This window comes from Monodelphis domestica, chromosome 3, assembly GCF_027887165.1.
Source record: "Monodelphis domestica isolate mMonDom1 chromosome 3, mMonDom1.pri, whole genome shotgun sequence".
Lineage (NCBI taxonomy): Eukaryota > Metazoa > Chordata > Mammalia > Didelphimorphia > Didelphidae > Monodelphis > Monodelphis domestica.
This window is the reverse complement of record NC_077229.1, coordinates 60873876-60892946: the sequence shown is the minus strand read 5'-3', so window position 1 is coordinate 60892946 and position 19071 is coordinate 60873876. Positions and strand designations below refer to the sequence as shown.

General features: G+C 46.8%; 1 protein-coding gene across 3 annotated transcripts in view; it reads right to left on the bottom strand.

Annotated features, from left to right (window-relative positions):
• Nucleotides 1-18569, bottom strand: part of LOC130458235 (zinc finger protein OZF-like) — a 29828-nt gene extending 11259 nt beyond the window's left edge. Inside the window, exons 1-4 of one of the 3 annotated variants that reach the window (XM_056821981.1) lie at nt 18057-18569; nt 14274-14405; nt 4264-4390; nt 1557-1652 (exon numbers count right to left, since the gene is read on the bottom strand). In XM_056821981.1, the coding sequence (XP_056677959.1) occupies nt 1557-1652; nt 4264-4390; nt 14274-14378 (328 nt within the window). In that variant the 5' untranslated portion in view covers nt 14379-14405; nt 18057-18569. The other 2 variants (XM_056821982.1, XM_056821980.1) reach the window with 2 other exon arrangements.
• Nucleotides 18570-19071: the final 502 nt, after the last annotated feature.

Here is a 19071-nt window from a genome sequence, read left to right as displayed (position 1 = left end):
ATTCTCTGATCAGAAAATGCCTGTTCTATGACTTAGCAACAATGCTTTTACTTCATGTGGGCACATGAATGATAATGAGCATGCCAATACTAGATCAACAGTTTTTGTTACTAATAAAGCTGTGGCAGCTAAGCCTCTAAGGCATGGTGGTGCTTTTGAAGCTATTGGGTCCAGGTGGGCCGAATATTAAGCAACTGGGTGCTGAGAAGGTCCCAAAGTTTGAGTTAAAACACCTGAACCTACACCTTTCTGCTCATGTACATACAAACTAAATGGCTTGTTGTAATCTGGGATGCATAGGGCAGGGGCAGACAGAATAGCCCCGAGATTTGACAGACCTGACTGACAGGTGTTCTGGCTCTAATTTAAGTGCTTCAGGGACTGAATCTCTTGTTAGTGCTTTAAGAGGCTTGGTGATTTCCCCACAGCAAGGGATCCATTGTCTACAAAACCCTGTTGCTCCTAAAATTGCTCTTAACTGTTTCTTAGTGGTAGGAGCTCTCAATTTTTGAATATTTTTAATGAGCTTAGGAGAAATAGAATGGGCACCAGTAGTTAAAATGAGTCCCAAATGTTCTACTTTGGGAAGACACTACACAAATGTGGGGTTTAAATTAACAATCATGAACTAAGTATTACATTTTATAAAATTTCATTATTAATAACTAAATCAAAAGAATTGCTTGAACTCTGCCTGGTCACAGGTGAAAGAGAGGAAGAGGGAGGAGTTACAGCCACTTAAATACCAATAACTGATGACACAAATGTGGAGGCACAGGAGAGATTAAAGGGAATTTTGGGAAATACTAAGGACTTCTGCGGGATGAAGTTCAAAGGTTCAAAATCTCCATTTATACACCATTCCCCAACACTGCTTTCTCCCTGAATCATCTCAGAATGAGATTCAGAATCAGTTGCTTCTTTCTAAACTACCTCCATGTCTAGATTCTAGATTGTGAGCTCCAGGACAGCTCAGACTGGTGGCCTTCCTCTGTAGGCTCAGGACTTAGCACAGTTCCTAGAAGATATTTATTATTTAATACATATTTACTGAGTGGGCCCAGGGCTTATGTTAGGCCCAGACATTACCAGGATCCTTGCATTCTGGTCTCTTTACTAGAAGGTAAATGCATGCTCTGGCCTAAGCCATGTTTCTGTCTCTCTCACGCTTATTTCACAGCAGTTAACAGTAACTCCAATGGAACTAGAGCAGACCCAATCCTGAAGATCCCAGAGCCTTCTCCAAAGATCTCAGAGGGGATAGGTTTAGCCCTTTTGGCACCTACTTCCAGTCCCAAACACTGACTTCTTAGAGGGTCACAGTCTGATTCCCTGAAGGGAGCTGATAGGAAATGGGAGTCCCAACAGCCACATCTTGCAGATGGGGAAACCGAGGCCTGAGAGTTCAGTGACTTTCCTGGGGAGCCCCTACTAAAACCTCTGAAAAAGAATTCCAAGTCAGGTCCTACTGCCACAAATTTAGCCCTTGCTTCACCAGAGCACACAGAAGCCTCTGGTCACCTCAGCTCTCCCACACCTCTTTTCCCATCCCTCACCTGGGCAGCAGCTCCTCAGGCTTTCTTGCTCCAGCATCCAAGGGGTTTTCCTCTGCTCCAAATAAGACATCACATCTTCTGGGGGAGCTGGAAGCCCTGGGCAAGGCAGAATCAATCAGGGGGGAGGATGGAAAGAAGCCCATCACTGAGTTCTCATTAGGGAAAGGTTGGGGAGTCCAATGACTCTACTCAGACATTCTGTCCATGGGGTTCTCACAGGAGTCTGCCCTCACCACTCAGTATCTATAATACAGGAGCCCAGGGTAGGATTTGCCTGTTACTCTGCTGAGGGGACTTCAAATGAGCAACACCATCCTTCCCCTATGCTGTTTTGGTTCATTCAGGCAGAACCTCCTAAACTCCCAAACGGGATTAAAGGGTCTGTTCTGGGTCAGTCTGAAGATCTAGACACCTCAAGGGAATGGCTTTTCTCCCATCACTCTGCCTACTCCTCCCTCCCTGATCTCTGAGCCTCATGAATTCTTCTCCCAGAGAGTCTCTGCCTCCTCTCCTAGGGAACTCAAAAATCCTCCTTGGGCCCAATGCTGACTCTCAACCAGTTCATTCATCTTGACAATCACAGAGGGGAGCAAGCAGGGCCTGTGGGAGGCTTAAGGGGCCCCGTGGAGGATAGTCTCCCCAGCATTTAGGGTAGGGAGAAGAGAGGGATGATCAGGGACCAATCTTGAGCCAGAATGTTAGGTTCTGGGGCATTTTCTCCAGAGGAGGCTGGACTCAGTCCATAATTTTCTATTATCTGGAAATGAGGCAGCTAGAAGGGGAGGGGGCAGGGGCCTGGGATTAGAGGCAGGAAGTCCTCAGTTTACATTTCACCACAAAAACCATATGGGTGGCTTAGAACAAGCCACTTAATGGAATCTATTTCCTCATCTGTAAAATGGGATTAATTGTCACTGAATTAGAAAGATGAAGGTGAGGAAGAAGTGCCATAATATTAAAGAGAAAACCCTTGACAGAATCCCAGGCCAAGAACAGGTTGTTATAAATGCTCCATCCCTTCCCTCCCTTTATCATTGGCTCTGCTGGAGGCTTAGGGCATTAGGAAGGAAGACTAAGGACAAACCATCCCTCCTGGGAATATTGAAGAGCTTTGAGCTATGAATTTATGCTGGATAAAGAGAAAAAGATCGCTAAAAGTAGATCCACCCCAGAGAGGAAGAGGGTAGGAAGGAAACACTCCTGAATAGTTCTCAAGGATGGGTTTGGGAGACACAATTCCAGGTCAGGGAGAGGTGAGACAGAATCAGCTCTGAGACTACTTTCATACCAAGATTCTCCAACACATATTTGATCTCTGACTTCAGGAGCACCAAAGGGAATCCCCAAGGTCCCATGACACAATACAAACTCATTTTACAGGAGAAGCAGGCAGCAGGAGGGCCCTGCCTCTGGGACTCCCAGCATAGCTGCCCTCATCCCTACCTCATGGCTAAAAACTGCTCCCAAACATGCCTGCTGCTGAGGGCAATATTACATTGGATGGCAGACTCAGGTATCAGAGAGAGGGCACCTTACCCACAGAAAGCAGGTTCTGGGCATTCCCTAGCATCATCTCCTTATACAGCTCCTTCTGGGGAGGGGACTTGAAGTTCTGGGCATTCTCCATTCTACCTCCTTGATCTCTGAGACTTGTGGAGTCTTCTCTCAGAGGATCTCTGCCTCCTCTCCTGGGAAACTCAACAATCCTCCTTGGGCCTGATGCTGTCTCTGAGCCTGTTCATTCAATTTGACAATCACAGAGGAGGGCAAGCAGGGCCTGTGGGAGGGTTAAAGCCTCCTGAAGGACAGTCTCCCCAGCATTTAGGGTAGGAAGAGGATAGGGGAGAAGAACAGGGAATCAATCTGGAACCAGAATGTTAGGTTCTAGGGCATTTTCTCCAGAGGAGGCTGGACTCAGTCCATAGTTTTCCATTATCTGTAAATGAGAGGCAGCTAGAAGGGGAGGGGGCAGGGGCCTAGGATTAGAGGCAGGAAGTCCTCAGTTTACATTTCACCACAAAAGCACCTATATGGGTGGCTCAGAACAAGTCACTTAATGGAATCTATTTCCTCATCTGTAAAATGGGATTAATTGTCACTGAATTAGAAAGATGAAGGTGAGGAAGAAGTGCCATAATATTAAAGACAGAACCCCAGGCCAAGAACAGGTTGTTATAAATGCTTCATCCCTTCCCTCCCTTTATTACTGGCTCTGCTGGAGGCTTAGGGCAATAGGAAGGAAGACTAAGGACAAACCATCTTTCCTGGGGACACTGAAGAGCTTTGAGCTATGAATTTATGCTGGATAAAGAGAAAAAGATCCCCAATAGTAGATCCACCCCAGAGAGGAAGAGGGTAGGAAGGAAACACTCCTGAACAGTTCTTAAGGATGGGTTTGGGAGACACAATTCCAGGTCAGGGAGAGGTGAGACAGAATCAGCTCTGAGACTACTTTCATACCTGAGATTCTCCAACACATATTTGATCTCTGACTTCAGGAGCACCAAAGGGAATCCCCAAGGTCCCATGACACAATACAAACTCATTTTACAGGAGAAGCAGGCAGCAGGAGGGCCCTACCTCTGGGACTCAGAATGCCAGCCCTCGTCTCTTCATCAGGATTGAAAATTGCTCCTAAAATTGCCTCCTGCTCAGGGCCATATTCCCTTGGATGGCAGACTGGGGCAGCAGGGAGAGGGCTCCTTACCCACAGAGAGCAGGTTCTGGGCATTCTCCAGCATCACCTCCTTGTACAGCTCCTTCTGGGGAGGTGATAAGAGGCGCCACTCCTCCCTGGTGAAGTCCACAGCCACATCCTTGAATGTCATCGCCTCCTAGAGCACCACAAGTCAGAGGACAGAGGGCTGAAAGCCACATCAGAATGAAGAGCCCACCTCTGGTCAGTTACAGGAGGAAACTGGCACACAGAGAAGGGAGGGGCCAAAGCTACCCTTTGTCAGTGTCAGAGACAGCACTAGAAGCTGAGTCTTTAAGAGCCCAATGGAAGTTTGAACAAAGTAGCTCTATGATGCTGTGGAAGGACTTCAAGTAGTTTCTATTGTGTGAAGGGAAATATCTAGGGGACCTCCATTGCAGCTTTGATCCCAAGGGCCCCAGAGGTGGGAAGTAGGTGTCACAGAGTCACGTGTCTGTTGCCCTGTTGCTGTGTCTCAGTGCAGCCAGCATCATCAGTCTGAGAGTCATCAACATGCCAGAGCCACAGAAAGAGGAGCTGGAGAATATAAAAGGAGAGGGGGATTTTGAACCTCCCCCAAGAACTAACTGGTTCTCTGGGTTGGGGTTTTCTCTCTGAGCTTTCCTGATCACTTGATCTCTGGCACTCCCAGCCTGAGCAAGCTGAATCGAGAATGAGATCTAGAAAGGCTGAGATCTCTCTCTCTCTTCCTGCTTCTCTCAAAACTTTCTCTCTTTACTAATAAATGCTAATCAATCTAATAATAAGCCCCAAGAACCATTTTTACTTATAACACCATGGAAGGCATGAGAAAGGAGAGAATGTGATCCAGAGAGCTTGGGAACTCAGGATGCCCCCCTGGGTGACCTATCCTTGCAAAAGGCTGAGCTGATCTCATATCATCTACTTATTGATCCTATTTACCAGTAACTGCTTTTGTCTGATAACTGCCTGAGTCATGGTTCTCTGTCTCCTGACTCAGCTCAACATTCAGCCAGGCTATAAGAGAAGTGCAAAATCCAGCTGTTGGGTACTTCTCATCGCTGTTTTAGCCTGATTTCAAGGCATTTGCTGACCTTGGAAGATTCAGGTGAGCCCCAGAGAGTCAGGTCTAGGCTTTCTACACCCCTGACCCATATAAGAGATATCTGGGTTGCCACCCAATGTCGGGAACCTGACTTTGCACTGGATTCATACAAGAATCACTTCTTAGTCTGAGGAGAGAAGGAGGGCAGGGGCATTGCTGGTCCCTTATTATTGATTATTCCAATCAGTCACAGTGTCCCTGATCATCCCAGTTCTATAACCAATGGTGACCCTCCATCCTATGATAGATAGCACTTACCTTGTCCTTTGTCCTGTGTTCCCACAAACCTACCAAAGAGATCTATCCTTCTGCTTAGGGTTTGGACCATAAACAGAGGTAAGCCCCTGACCCCTTTTATTGACAGGAAACATTCCCCTGTTTGTCTTCCTTCAAGAGCTGCCTCAGTTTGCCTTTTGGCTAAATTAACACTCCTAACACCTTCAAATGTGAACTTCACAATGTTGAAGAGAACAGAAGATGTTCACTAATGAATAGGAGTCTACAGTACTTTTAGGAAGAGACTCTGAAGGGAAGATATCATTTGCTTCTTGAATACCCTAATGTGAATTTTAGTTTTACTCCATCCTGCTTAATCTTTAGAATTCTAGCAACCAGGAATGTATACACCCCCACTTAAGGCCTGGGTGTGGGGAAGGAAGGCCTATGACCGGCATTTGCTAGCAAGTGACAAATCAAAAACAACTGACTAACCCCCTGGGCTGTCCTAAGCCAAGCTTAAGCCACCATTAGCACATGTGAGACACAGGAAGAGATGTAAAGAACTGCCTTTATATTTTGCATCACTTCTGTAAGAGGGATCCTTGGAGGACTTGGCCCAGGAAGTTGACCCTGGATAAGCTCAGTATGAGTCCTCAGAATGCTTTCCTTTTAGATAGTCACATGGTGAGTGATAAGGCTGACTCCCCTTTCCCTTGGCTTCTGGAGAGGCCCCTTGGTGAAGGCCTCTGAAACCCTGCCTAGCTCAACCCAGGCAGGAGCAATTCAATTCCCTTTTCCCTCTCCTTCTCATTATTAATTTCTTCCTTCTATTATAAATAAACCACCATAAATTCTATTCTGACTTGAGTATTTCATCAGTATTTAGAATTTAAATCCCTGGCGACCAACTAAAATTATATTCATTCTCAACCCTAAAATTTACTTTTAACACTAAGCAGCAGAAATGCAGGGGGAGTGAATAACTGAAGACAACAGTAGTAGCAGAAGAACATCAGGGAGAGCAGACGAGGAGAAAGGGAGGAAGGAGGAAACCCAGGAAGACTAAAGTTGAAGACAGGGGGATCATGGGAAGAACCATGCGCCGTCCCAATGGCTCCAGGACTGTGATTCTTGTGTTGGACTGCAAGACCACAAGGGAAAAGAAGAATTATATACAGAGAAAATAGGGCACACCCAGAGTATCTCAAGGACTACATTCCCTCTACATTTAGCACCTGTTCTGTACTTCTGGGGATTCCCCAAGAGGAATAAGACAGTCCTTTCCCTACAGGAGCTTGCAACACAGTGGGGAACAGAGACAACTTGCAGACACAGGGACACAAAGCAAGCTCTGTCTAGGAAAAATAGGGAAGAATGGAAAGAATGAAGGGACTCTACTGAGAAGGACAAGGGAAGGTTACCAGTAGAAAGTTTTTAATCTTTAGTTGGGACTTACAGTTTAAAGGGGTCAATGATGTGAAATGCAGAGGGAAAATATTCTAGACATGAGGTAAAGTCATTGAAAATGCCTAGAACTAGATATAGCCAGATCACATATTGAAAACATTCCCAGATCTGGAGTCAGGAAGACCTGGGTTCAAATGTGACCTCAGTCACTTCCCAGCTCTGTGATCCTGGGTAAGTCACTTAACATTGACTACCTAGCCCTCATTACTCATCTATCTTAGAACTGATCCTGAGATAGAAGGAAAAGGTTATATAAAAACAAAAACCTTTTTCATTTGGGGGCAGTTAGGTGACTCTATGAATAAAGAACTAGAACTGGAGAGAGAAAGTCCTGGGTTCAAATATGACCTTTTACACTTCCTACCTATGTGACCTAGGATAAGTCACTTACTCCCAATTGCCTACCTCTTACCCATATTCTACCTCACAACAGATGCTTACCATCAATTCTAAGACAGAAAGTAAAGGATTTTTTTTTTAAGTACAGCTGAAGGAATCCAGGAGGCCAGGTTCCTTAGATCCAAGAATACAGACTGGGGAGTAATGAATAAGAAGATGGAAAGAGGGCTTTGTACACCAAACAGAATGTTTTGTATTTGATCCTGGAGGGAATAGGGAGTCACTGAAGTTTATGGAGTAGGGAAGTGACATGATCAGAAATGAGCTATAGGAAAATCACTCTGGTGGGAGAATGGAGAAGGCCTTGGAGTGGGAAGAGCCTTGTGGAAGACAGACCCAACAGCAGTTTGTCTTAATAGGCCTGGAAGGAGGTGGTGTGGGCCTCTACCAGGCTGATGGCAGTGATACAGGACAGAAGTGGGTGTATTGGAGAGATGCTACAAAGGTGAAAATAATAGGTCCTGGCACTATATTGGATATTTGGGGAAGGGACAGTGAAGAGTCAAGAAGGGGGAGGGCGCTCCTTTTTCAGTCTGAGGGACAAGGAGGCTACAGCTATAGAGAAGATGGGGGTTCTGTCTATAGTGTGAGTCTTGAAATTTCTCAGACTTGTGAATGTTAAAAAATTCCCCATTGGGGAATTTTTCATTGGGACAATTCCCTATTGGGACTATTCCCCATTTTAAACAGTGAAGCTACTTAGATCTAAAATGTGAGAACTCTACTTAGGTCAGAAATGGGAAGACCTCTACTTCACCCATACTTAAGACTGCTTTAGGGGAGAAAACTCCTTGCTGAACAATGAAAAGTACTTAAACCCATACTTAAGCCATGCCTATTTTTAGAACTAATACAAAAGGTTGCTAAGTACCCATAATGGTCAAGCAACTTGTGAATTTACAAGGAACAAAGAACTGGGAAACTTACTCAGAGCTTTCCTGGTGTGAATTACTCAAAAATCCATACCTTCTTAGGTGTGGACTAAGAATGGTCTGTCCTTTGAAAAACGTCTACTGTGATTGGTAGATGTAAGAATTTAGGGGAGGTGACAAAGGAAAAATTTCCCTTTATAAGAAAAGGAAAAGCTGAAAAACAAGATCTCTTGAGATAGACAGTCTCTTGAGAGACAGTCTCTAAGGAGGTTGTTGAGAGAAGGACAAACGCTAAGGAGGTCTCTCAATGGAGGCTGACTCTGGCTGGAACTCCCTCTGGGGAGACTCTGTCCCCCTGAATCCTCGCTTGAACAGATCTTATGGTGAGTGATTAAGGACTGACTGATCTTTTCTTTTAGGGCTTAGGCCTGGGTTGGCCAGGGCTGCCTGGGCTGGCCTATTCTTTTCTCATTTATTTCCTTTCTCTCTCTCTCTCTCTCTCTCTCTCTCTCTCTCTCTCTCTCTCTCTCTCTCTCTCTCTCTCTCTCTCTCTCTCTCTCTCTCTCTCTCTCTCTCTCTCTCTCTCTCTTTCTTTGATTCCTCATTGTATTATTAATTAAATTCTCTATAAAACCCAGTTGACTTGGGTATATTCATAATTGGGAATATTTCCCTGATGACCACCTTAAATATTTGATTTAAAACAAGACACTGTGGTGAAAAACACATTTCCTGCGGTCACAATTTATTCACCCACTCTTATATCTACTACAATTTATATCTTCCACTATTTTACTCACTATAGTTTACAACTTCAACCATTTTAACTCTTACAGTTTATGGCTCCCACTCTTTTAAATGCCACAATAGAGAAGATGGGGGTTTTGTCTAGATGTGAAAGAACAATGGAACAATGTGTTTGGGACACGCTGAGCTCAAGATGTCTACTGGTCACCTAGTGTGAAATCACACTAAGGAAATTTGAGATGAAAGACTAGAGGTCAGCACAGAGAATGAGGAAGAAAATGCAGATCTCAGACTCATCAGCAGAGAGATGGTGCTTGAATACCTGGTAGCTGATGAGATCACCTAGTAAAGAAGTCCAGAGGGAGAAGAGTAAAGGTGCAAAGACAGGGCTGGAGGAACTCCCTCACCCTCACCCTACTGTTACAAGATCTAGAGGAGGAGCCAGCAGAGAAGACAGAGAATCACAGGTCAGAGAAGTAGAAGCTAAACTAGGAGAGAAAGCTGTGTCCTAAAACCCTAGAGACAATAGAATATTGAAGAGGAGAGAGTAGGCCAAAAGCATCAAAAGCTTCACACAGGACTGAGAGAATGAGGACTGAGGAGGTGGTCTCTATCTTCTAAGAAAGAGAAGAGCATGTCGGGGAGGAAGTACAGAGGAGAAGGCAAAGCCTGAGTAGATAGAGAAAGGATGGAGGCCCAACTTTGAAGTGGAAGTGGGGTTCCACTGATAAAAATTCATATGCATAAAGGGAGATGAGGACTCACACTGAGGCCAGAAAGACTTGTTGCCTGCAGGCTACTTGTCTTGAAGTAGGAAGGCTACAACTTGTAATGGAGGTGTGGGTGTCCAGTGTGGTACTTGGAGGACTGGAATAGCTTTGACTCAGGGACCAGATTTCCAGGCAAATGAAGAAAATAAAGAGGTTAACTGACAAGTGAAAGATGAAATGCCTGAGGAATCAACGCTCTGCTTTTCTGTGCACATCATTTTATTAAAGCAATGTATTCTGTGAATTTTAGTTTTATTCCACCCTGCTTAGTCTTTAGAATTCTAGCAACCAGGAATATATACACCCCCACTTAAAGATTAAGTGTGGGGGAGGAAGGTCAATGACCCACATGTGCTAGCAAGTGACAAATCAGAAACAACTGACTGACACTGGGCTTAGCCAAGTCTAAGTCAATATTGGTACATGTAAGACACAGGAAGTGACATAAAGAACTGCTTTTATATTTCTTTTTTTTTCTTTTTCTTTCTTTTTTTTTTTTTTTAAACCCTTACCTTCCGTCTTGGAGTCAATACTGTGTATTGGCTCCAAGGCAGAAGAGTGGTAAGGGCTAGGCAATGGGGGTCAAGTGACTTGCCCAGGGTCACACAGCTAGGAAGTGGCTGAGGCCAGATTTGAACCTAGGACCTCCCGTCTCTAGGACTGGCTCTTAATCCACTGAGCTACCCAGCTGCCCCCTGCTTTTATATTTCGTGTCACTTCCTGTAAGAGGGATTTGGCTGTGGAACTTGACCCTGGAGGAGCTCAAGCATAAGACCTCAGACTGCTTCCCTTTAGATGATTGCATGGTGAGTGATAAGGCTAACTCCCCTTTCCCTTGGCTTTTCTTGGCTGAGGCCTTTGAAGCCTTGCCTCACTCAGACCAGGCAGGAGCAGATCTTCCCTTTCTTTCCTCTCTCTGTCTCTGTCTCAATTTCTTCCTTCTATTGTAAATAAAACAACATAAAATTCCATTCTGACTTAAGTATTTCATTAGAATTTAGAATTTAAATCCCTAGTGACCAACTAAAAATATATTCAGCCCAACTATAAAATTTACCCCTTACAATTCCAACTGCTTAACCATCAAGGACCAGGCCCTTTCCCGGGTGTAGGCCTAGATATCAAAATCAGGGTGGAAAGAAACTCATCTTAAAAGAAATGAATTAAATAAGACAATGAATACAAAGGAAACAATTCAATGCTGGGTCATCTTACTTTCTAATTGGAGAAAAGATTAGGGACTTGCCAAGTCAGGATGGGGAAGAGGGACAAAATAAGTTCCCTGAAAAGGGGTCCCACTCCTCCCCAATATCTGTAAGCAAAAAAAAGAACAAAGGAACAATAACTGACTAATCAATATGGACCAAGTTTGCAGATAAGACCCACTGAATGCCTGAGATGTACAATTTGGAGAAAACTCTTTCTATCAGTCTCAGAATCTGACTGTGTTTCTGGTCAACCTAAGCTCAGGCCTTAGCTAAGGGTCTCTAAACAGCAGGTACAGGTGGTCAAGTTTCCCTGCCAGGAAGGAAGAGGTTCACATAATGCAATGTGGTTTTCTCTCAATTATCCCAACTGAATGAATTTTCCTCTCCAGACAGAATTTGGTCTAGGCACACAACTGAACAGAAGGGAACTGAGCCAGCTCCAGCACTGAGTCACAAGATGGAGAATTTTTCCACAATTCATCCCTTGCTGCCCCAAACCCCTCCCTTCCTTCACAACAGGGAATCAGCTCAATAGATGGCACAAGGTCAGCCTGTCCCAGCTTCTTCACACACCCACAGAAAATGCTGAGACCATGCTAAGAGAAATGAATGGAATTTTGGACCTCAGGCCATGAGGAAGAGGATATTTGACAGGGCTGGATAAAATGATAACAAAATTCATTTGGTAAAAACAAAAGATCAACTATATCAAAGAAAATAATAGTTCTAAGCTACAAGGAGATGTAGAATAATATTTTATTTACTCCCCAATTACAGGCAAAACCAATTTTTAATATTCATTTTTTAATTTGAGTTCCAAATAGTCTCCCTTCCTCCCTTTCCACTCTACAAGAGAGCAAGCAATCTGATCTAGACTTTACCTGATGAATCACATAAAATATTTTTTCTCATTAGTCATTTTGTGGAAGAAATCTCAAACCAAAGAAAATGAAAGTAAGAGAAAAAAGGGACACATATTTTGGTCTGAATTCAGAGTCCATCAGTTCTTTCTCTGGAAGCAGATGGTTTTCTCAACACGAGTCCTTTAGGACTGTCTTACAACACTGAATTGCTGAGAACAGCTGAGGCCTTCTCAGCTTCTGACCACACAATGCTGCTGTTATTCTGGAAAATGTTCTCCTGCTACTGCTCATACTTTGCTTAAGTTCATGGAAGTCTTCCTAGGTTTCTCTGAAATAATCATGCCTGTTACTCCTCAAAAACCAAAAGGGTTACATTATAATCATATATCACAACTTGTTGGGTCATTCCCCAATTAATGAATGTCCCTCCATTTCCAATTCTCTGCTACCACAAAAAGATCTGCTATATAAATATCTTTGTCTAAATAGGTTCTTTCCCCCTGTTGGGAATCTCTCTGTGATGCATGCCCAGATCAAAGGGTATGCACAGTTTGAAAGTGTTTTGGGCAGAATGCCAAATGGCATCCCAAATGTTCAATCAATGGACAATTCTAACAATAGTGCTTGAGTGTCCCAGCTTTCAGAAATCTTTGAACTGATCATTTTCTTTTTCTGGCACAATGGACAAATGGACAGGCATGAGAGGGTGCCTTAGAGGTGTTTTAATTTGCAATTCAAGGACACAAATGATTAGCCAAACTTGAGACAGAGGTACTTAAAAAAAAATGGAAAAGTTTGATTACTTAAAACAGAAAAACTTCTGCACAGAACCTTAACCTCTATTTGCCTCAGTTTCTTCAACTGTGAAATGATGAGTATAAGAACATTTATTCCAGAGGGTTATTATGCAGATTGCTGAAAGCAGATTTTTAGGAGAACATAAAGCACTCCAGTCTGTCTGTATCCCATTCTTTGCCACTGACCTGGATGCCTTTCTGACAAGGCCAGGATATCTCCCTCAGGACCTCCCTAACCCTATTTGCAAAGAAAACTCCCAGGCCTTCCAGAAACTCACCCCTTTCTTTTCAGCCTGTCCAGGAAGGATAGGACTAGACCAGTGAGGAATTCTTCTTAGAGAAGAGCTGTACCCACCTGCTGGCTCAGGTACAAACAACTCAGCACAAGAACACTTGAAGCTCCTATTTTGAGAAAAAGGTCCCATTTCTATGTCAGGGCCCTTCCTGGGCTTACCCCAAACTCCTCGGGCACTCTCTGGGTCAGGGAGATCAGCAAAAGAAAGCCAGTGGGGAGGGTGTCATACTCTGCAGTGGATACAAAAACTACAGGGGAGCTCTCTGGGTGCATCACCAGCTGCCTGATTCTGGCTGCCACTGGCAAGGACCCTGACCATTCTATAACAGCCTCCATTGGCATATACTGACCTTCCAGCCCCTTCTTCTCCCCTCACACCTTACTCCTTCTCCTCTAACCCAGGGACACTGGCCTCCTGGCTTATCCTTGGCCAAGACCTTCCATAGTCTGATTCTGGGCCTTTCCAGGGGCTGTTTGACTCCCTGCAGGAAATGTTTTCCCTCATGCCTCTGGCCTCAGAGCTTCCTTCCAGTCCCAGCTGAATCTTCCCCTCAGGAACCAATGATCTACCTAGAAGCCTTAGAGCCTTCCCTCCTACAATGCCTGCCTCAATCGTGCCCCCACAGAGCTTGTTTGGATATGGCTGCTGAGGGGTCTCCTAGGTCAGAGTGGGAGGGGAAGGCACGAGGGGGGGCCTTGTCTTATCCCTTCCTTTGAGCTGAGCAGTGCCTGGCACTCACAAGGATATTCCTCCAAACTGGTTGACTTGGGCTAAGAAGTGGGAGAGAGGAAGGAGCCAGACAGACCTGGGAAGTCGAGGACTTAAGGTAGAAGCCAGTGAGCAGCACCAGGGGACAATGTCTTCCCTGAGGAAGGCACAGACCAGGGGACACCCTCAGGCTCTGCTCCTGACCAGACTCAAAAGGGAACAGGTGCAAAGAAGCAGAGAAAGAGGGAGTGAGTATCCCTAGGCAAGCAGAGAGAGCAGAGACACTATTCCTAGACAAGGAAGAAGGAGTCAATGGTCATCCTCAAAGTTCACTTGTGCCAGGGAGAAATCAAACATGGGAGTCAAGTGCTTTGGGGGAACCTCTTGGGGACTGACCTGCCCAACAGCCAAGGAATCACTCCCAAAGCCAAAAAGAGAGCTGGGAAGTGCTATTCCTCCTCCCTTGGATATGGGTACAGAAATGGCCCAGCAGGAAGAATGGAACAGCTTCCCAGCCCATCTTGTGTCAGAGCCAGGGAAGGGCTTCACTGGCTGATGGAGCTCCCATCTGGGGCTGGAATGCACTTACCTTGGCTGGGAGTCTGTCCCTCTCAAAGGCCATCCCTGGGACTCCAGGCTCCCTATACAGGCAGCAAAGTAGCCCCAGTGAGTTTATCTGGTGAAGCTCCTCCATCTTTTCCTGGCCTTGTCTCTGTAAGGGCTAAAGTAGGATTTTGACAAAATAAGAGAGCAGCTTTTAATAATTTAAGTTTTCATGAGAATATAGTAGAGTTTTAAATTAATATTATCCCTTTAAGCCAGAGGAAGGAAAACTTCAAGCAGCTTTTAACAATTAATTTCATCAGAATAAAGATAGTAAAAGAATATGGTAAAATGAATATGGTAAAGGAAAGATATATAGGAAAGAGTCAAAGAAAATTTCCTAAATTCTATACTAGTGATCCTATAACTACCTATATTTACTAACTAAAGCTGCCTATATATACTTATATCTGCTTATTAACTACTGCTAATAACATCCACCCCACAAAGTCCCAGCCCAATCAAAACCAAACAGTGTTTAATTAAACCCCAATTATGTTTTCAACAAAGAGTCCCCTTCCAAAAAGTTGAAGAACGAGAAAACCTAACAGCCCGAATCAAAACCCCCAAACCCAAAAGCTGTCTAAAGGTTAAAGTGAAAAAGACCTCTCAGTAATCTCAGGCCCATATTTGTATTCCAGCAACTAACTGTGAGCCACCAACCCAACATACAGCAGCAAAATACGCCCAACTCCAAGACCTGTCAGCAAATAACAGACTGACCTACTTATGCTGGCCCCCTTTTATTACCTTTTTCTAAGCTTATTTCCTGTCTCTATGGTTTCTACTTCTTCTCTATGGTTTCTACTCCTATAACTGTGAGCTGGTTAATCACTACATATCTCTATGGTAAGAGGACCAGTCCCCTGTTAAATTGGAAAAGGAATAAAGAATTCCTTTTGACATCTCCCCACTTAGGGTCTTTCCCCTCCCCCATTTTATGGCCCCCTCAATGGAGTTTCAGCCAATGTTCTTCCCAACAGACCTCCCTGGGCCCAGGGAAAAGTCTGACTTCTCTGCCCTTCTGAGCAGCAGGAACTGGTCTGGAGTACCCCTCCTGGGGCAGTCCCTCCCATCTTTTCCCCAGTATAGAAAAGCCCATCTTCCTCACTGGCTTTGGGCTCATTCTCTGGGCCAACTGCTCTTGGTTAGACCAGAAAAGAAAGCTGCCCTGATCTCCCTCCCAGCTCAGGAACTCTCTCAGCCCCATTACTCCTGGGGCCAGGCCATGGGCCTCTGCACCCTGAGCTAGGGAAGGAGAAGGGACCCAGAGGGGCAGAGATTTTCCCTTCTCTTCCCAGGCCCAAGGCTACCCCACAGGGGTACCCTACAAGGGATGAGGAGCCACAGGAGATACCAAGGGCCAGGCCTGCCCTCAGGGGAGAGCCTGCTACCAGCAGAGGGAGGTGGGGGCAGCTTAGAAAGAGAAGAGAGTCTGAAGGGGCAGATGAACCCCCTCCCTCTGTTCCCCCTTTTCTGGTCCCTCCAATTTTCCCAGAGCCCCAAGAGGCAGCAGTGCTTTGGGATCCCATATGGAATGGGCCTAAGCAGATACTCCAGGGTTGAGGGTAAGAGCCCAAACCTCCCAAGTAGGGAAGGGTCCTGAGGGCTCTGCCAGAAGGGGGAGCAGGGAAGGATGGGGAAGGGGAGCCCAAGGAGGAGCTAGGAAGGCACAAGGTCCAACAGAGCTCTCCTGGCAAGGAGGGCAGGGACCCTGGAGAGAATCAAGTGTTCCTGGGGGGACAGCTGTGACTGGGGAAACAGGATGAAGGGGTGTTGGGGTCTTCCTAAGAGTTGGGGAGGGCACCTGGGACCCTCTAGCACAGCTGAGGCTGGGAAACCCTAATGGGAACTGGATCCAGGGATCCCAAGGCCTGGCCTCTGATGGGGACCAGCCCAAGGGACAGGGGGCCAAAGAAGAAAACCGGGAAAAGGCTTTGGCTCCTGGGGGGGAGTCTGGGGACAGGAAGACAGAACTCAGGCATCCTAACACAGGGCTGAGTCTGAGGGCAGGACAGAGGAATCTCTAAGCAGGAACTAGGGGCCCCTGGAATGATCCTTCTCTACACCAAGACACCCAGTCAACCTCTAAACTCCACTCCAGGTTTGGGATTCCCCCTGGGTCACTACCCACCAGGCTGTGCAGGAGAGAACCCCCTCTGGAAAACCATTCACCAGACTGCCTAGAAACAGCGTGAAGGAGGTGGGAGCAGCAGAGAGCTCCTGGGGAAGAGCAGGGCCCCCATGGAGGGGATGGGGGCACTGAGGGAATGTGAGGCCCACAATGAGGGACCAGGAGTGGGTTGAACCATCTCAGTTGATTCTGGCAAGTGAAGGGGGGTCAGTGAGGGAGGAGGGGGAAGGTGAAGAGAAGGAAGGAGAAGAAAAGGATAAGGGGAAGGAGGAGAGGGAGGTGAAGGAAGAGGATGGGGAGAACCAGGAAGAGGGTCAAGAGGTCAAGATGGGTCAAATCTGACAAGAAACTGGCCCAAAGTCAAAGCCCGGCTCTCAGGGATAAGGGCTGCGGAAGGACCACCTGGGAGCTCTCCCATCCTAGAAGTCCTCAAGTGCCTGCTAGAGGCCTCTTTGGGCAGGGGGAGGGTCATGGGGATCCCTACCATTGCTCCAAGGGGGGCCCAGACAGCCTGCAGGGGGAGATCCTCCAGCCAGGAAGCCCTTCCAAGGAGCCAGGACAGGCTCAGGGTTCAGAGACAAAAGGAGGAGCAGCCAATAGTACAGGAAGGTTCTGAGGGCAGATTGGAACCCAGGTCCTCCTCACTGCAGGCCTGGCTCTCCCCTGTGCTCCCCAGTGGCCCAGGTAGGGCTCCCTTTGCCAGAGAGCAGCCCTCACTGTGGGGAAGGCCCTCTTTCTTCCCTCAGCCCAGCATTCCTGACTGTGGGGTCTTCCTGATGCTCTGTGGCCTCCTGGGCTCTCTTCCCCCTTTCCTGCTAGCAGCCTCCATTCAGCCCCTCAGGTGACTTTTCTCAGTCCCCCTCCCCCATTAAATCCCCCATGATGCTCTTTAGCACTCCCAACCCTAATGACCCTGTTCCCCCCCTCCACCCTGCCCCCTTCACACCTTCTACCCAGGGACACACCAGACTCTTGGGGTCCATGAACAGCACCTCCAACTCCTGATCAGGAGCACCTTCTCTGGCTGTCCTTGATGGGGCGGCTGACAGGCTCTCCTTTCCCAGCTCGGACCACTACCCTCCCTAGCTTTCAGTTTCCCTTCAGTCCAAATGACAATCTCTCCAGAACTCCTCTTCAGTCTCTGCCCTCTCATTATTGCCTTGTTTAGCCTGAATAGAGAGTGCTTGTAGTGACTGAAGCTGAGGGTAGAAGGAAGGTGGGGGGGGGCGGTGAAGGAGGAGCTTGGGCTTCTGGAGCCCAGAGGCTGGGAGGCAGGACTCCTGGGTCTTTACAGGGGGCGGTAAAACTGTATCCGATACGTCGACCCCCCCCCCCCCCCCAGGCCCCATGTTTTAGCAGGAAAAAAGATCCTGAAAAGGAAGCTGGAGGCCAAAGCCCACCCTTGTAAGACATCAGAGCATCCCCATGGATATATTGTACCGTGCAGGAAATTCGCAGCCCGTTCCGCTCCACTCAGGCCCCACGTCCTTTCCGGACCTAGCCAGCCCCGCCGCAAATGTTCCCTGCCTTCCGTGCAACCCCCTTCCTCAGCAGGAGCCAGGCTCCTCTACCTCAAGCCCCTCCTCACTCGGACCCCCCTTTTCCCGAGGTCCCCCGCGACCATTTCAAAATTACCGTGGCTTCAGGGGCGGGGCGCAGGAAGTTCTTCCGCTGCCTAGGGAGCCAAACTGGGAAAATCTTTGTAAATCGAGGAGATGTGACTGGGTACAATCTTAACTTCCGGTTTCCCGGAGGGCTCTGCGCTGCCTGTTATGGGGCTAGATTACCTCAAACTGCCCCTTCAGGCTGACCCGCCCCTCTCCCTTCTCCCCTCTCCTCTAGACCTTCCTTTTCGAGCCCACAATGTGAACCCCGCCTCCATCCTCTTCATTCTTCCTCACCTTTGGTGGGCCCGACCAGTGCGCCCCGCCCCTCCCCTGTGTGTCGGAGGGACTGTGGTGCCAGTGCTTTCCCAGCTCAGTTTAAGGCGCTGGGGTCTCCTGGCTTTCAGGAAGAAAGAAAAGAGCCCCGGGGCATCAGGCATCCCAAGTACCAAGCCTTTATGGTCCTAAGACATTGCGGAGGCACTAGGAATATTCTCTTCTCCCCTCGCGGTTATGAAAACGAAATGTGGGCGTGGCCAGGCTCCCCACAACCTGCAGAATCCAGCTGACAAAAAAAGAGCTACAGGAAGAAGGAAGAAGAAAGCCCCGCCCTCTTGATCCGCCTTCTCTAGCCAAGCACCTTGTTGCACAGGTGTTTCTGGCCACACCCCTGTTGCTGTGCTATCTCTATTCCCCCCCTCCCCCTTTGTGCACCCTCTCTAGCCTTAGGCAAGACCCTTAACCCTCATTGTCTATCCCTTACCACTCTTTTGCATGGAACCAATATGTAGTATTGATTCTAAGACAGGAGGTGAGTGTTTAAAAAACAAAACAAAACAACTCACAAGTAGAGGAATAAATGGGGCCATTCCTTAAAATAATATGTCATATCTATTTAAAACCTTCTGTGAGTATCACCTGCAATGAGGACTACTTAGAAGACTATTTGTGGAAGATATGATACTTAGAGAATCCTAGAGAATCAAAGAAAACACTCATTGAAAGAATTAATAACCTTAGCAAAGTTGTAGGACACAAAATAACCC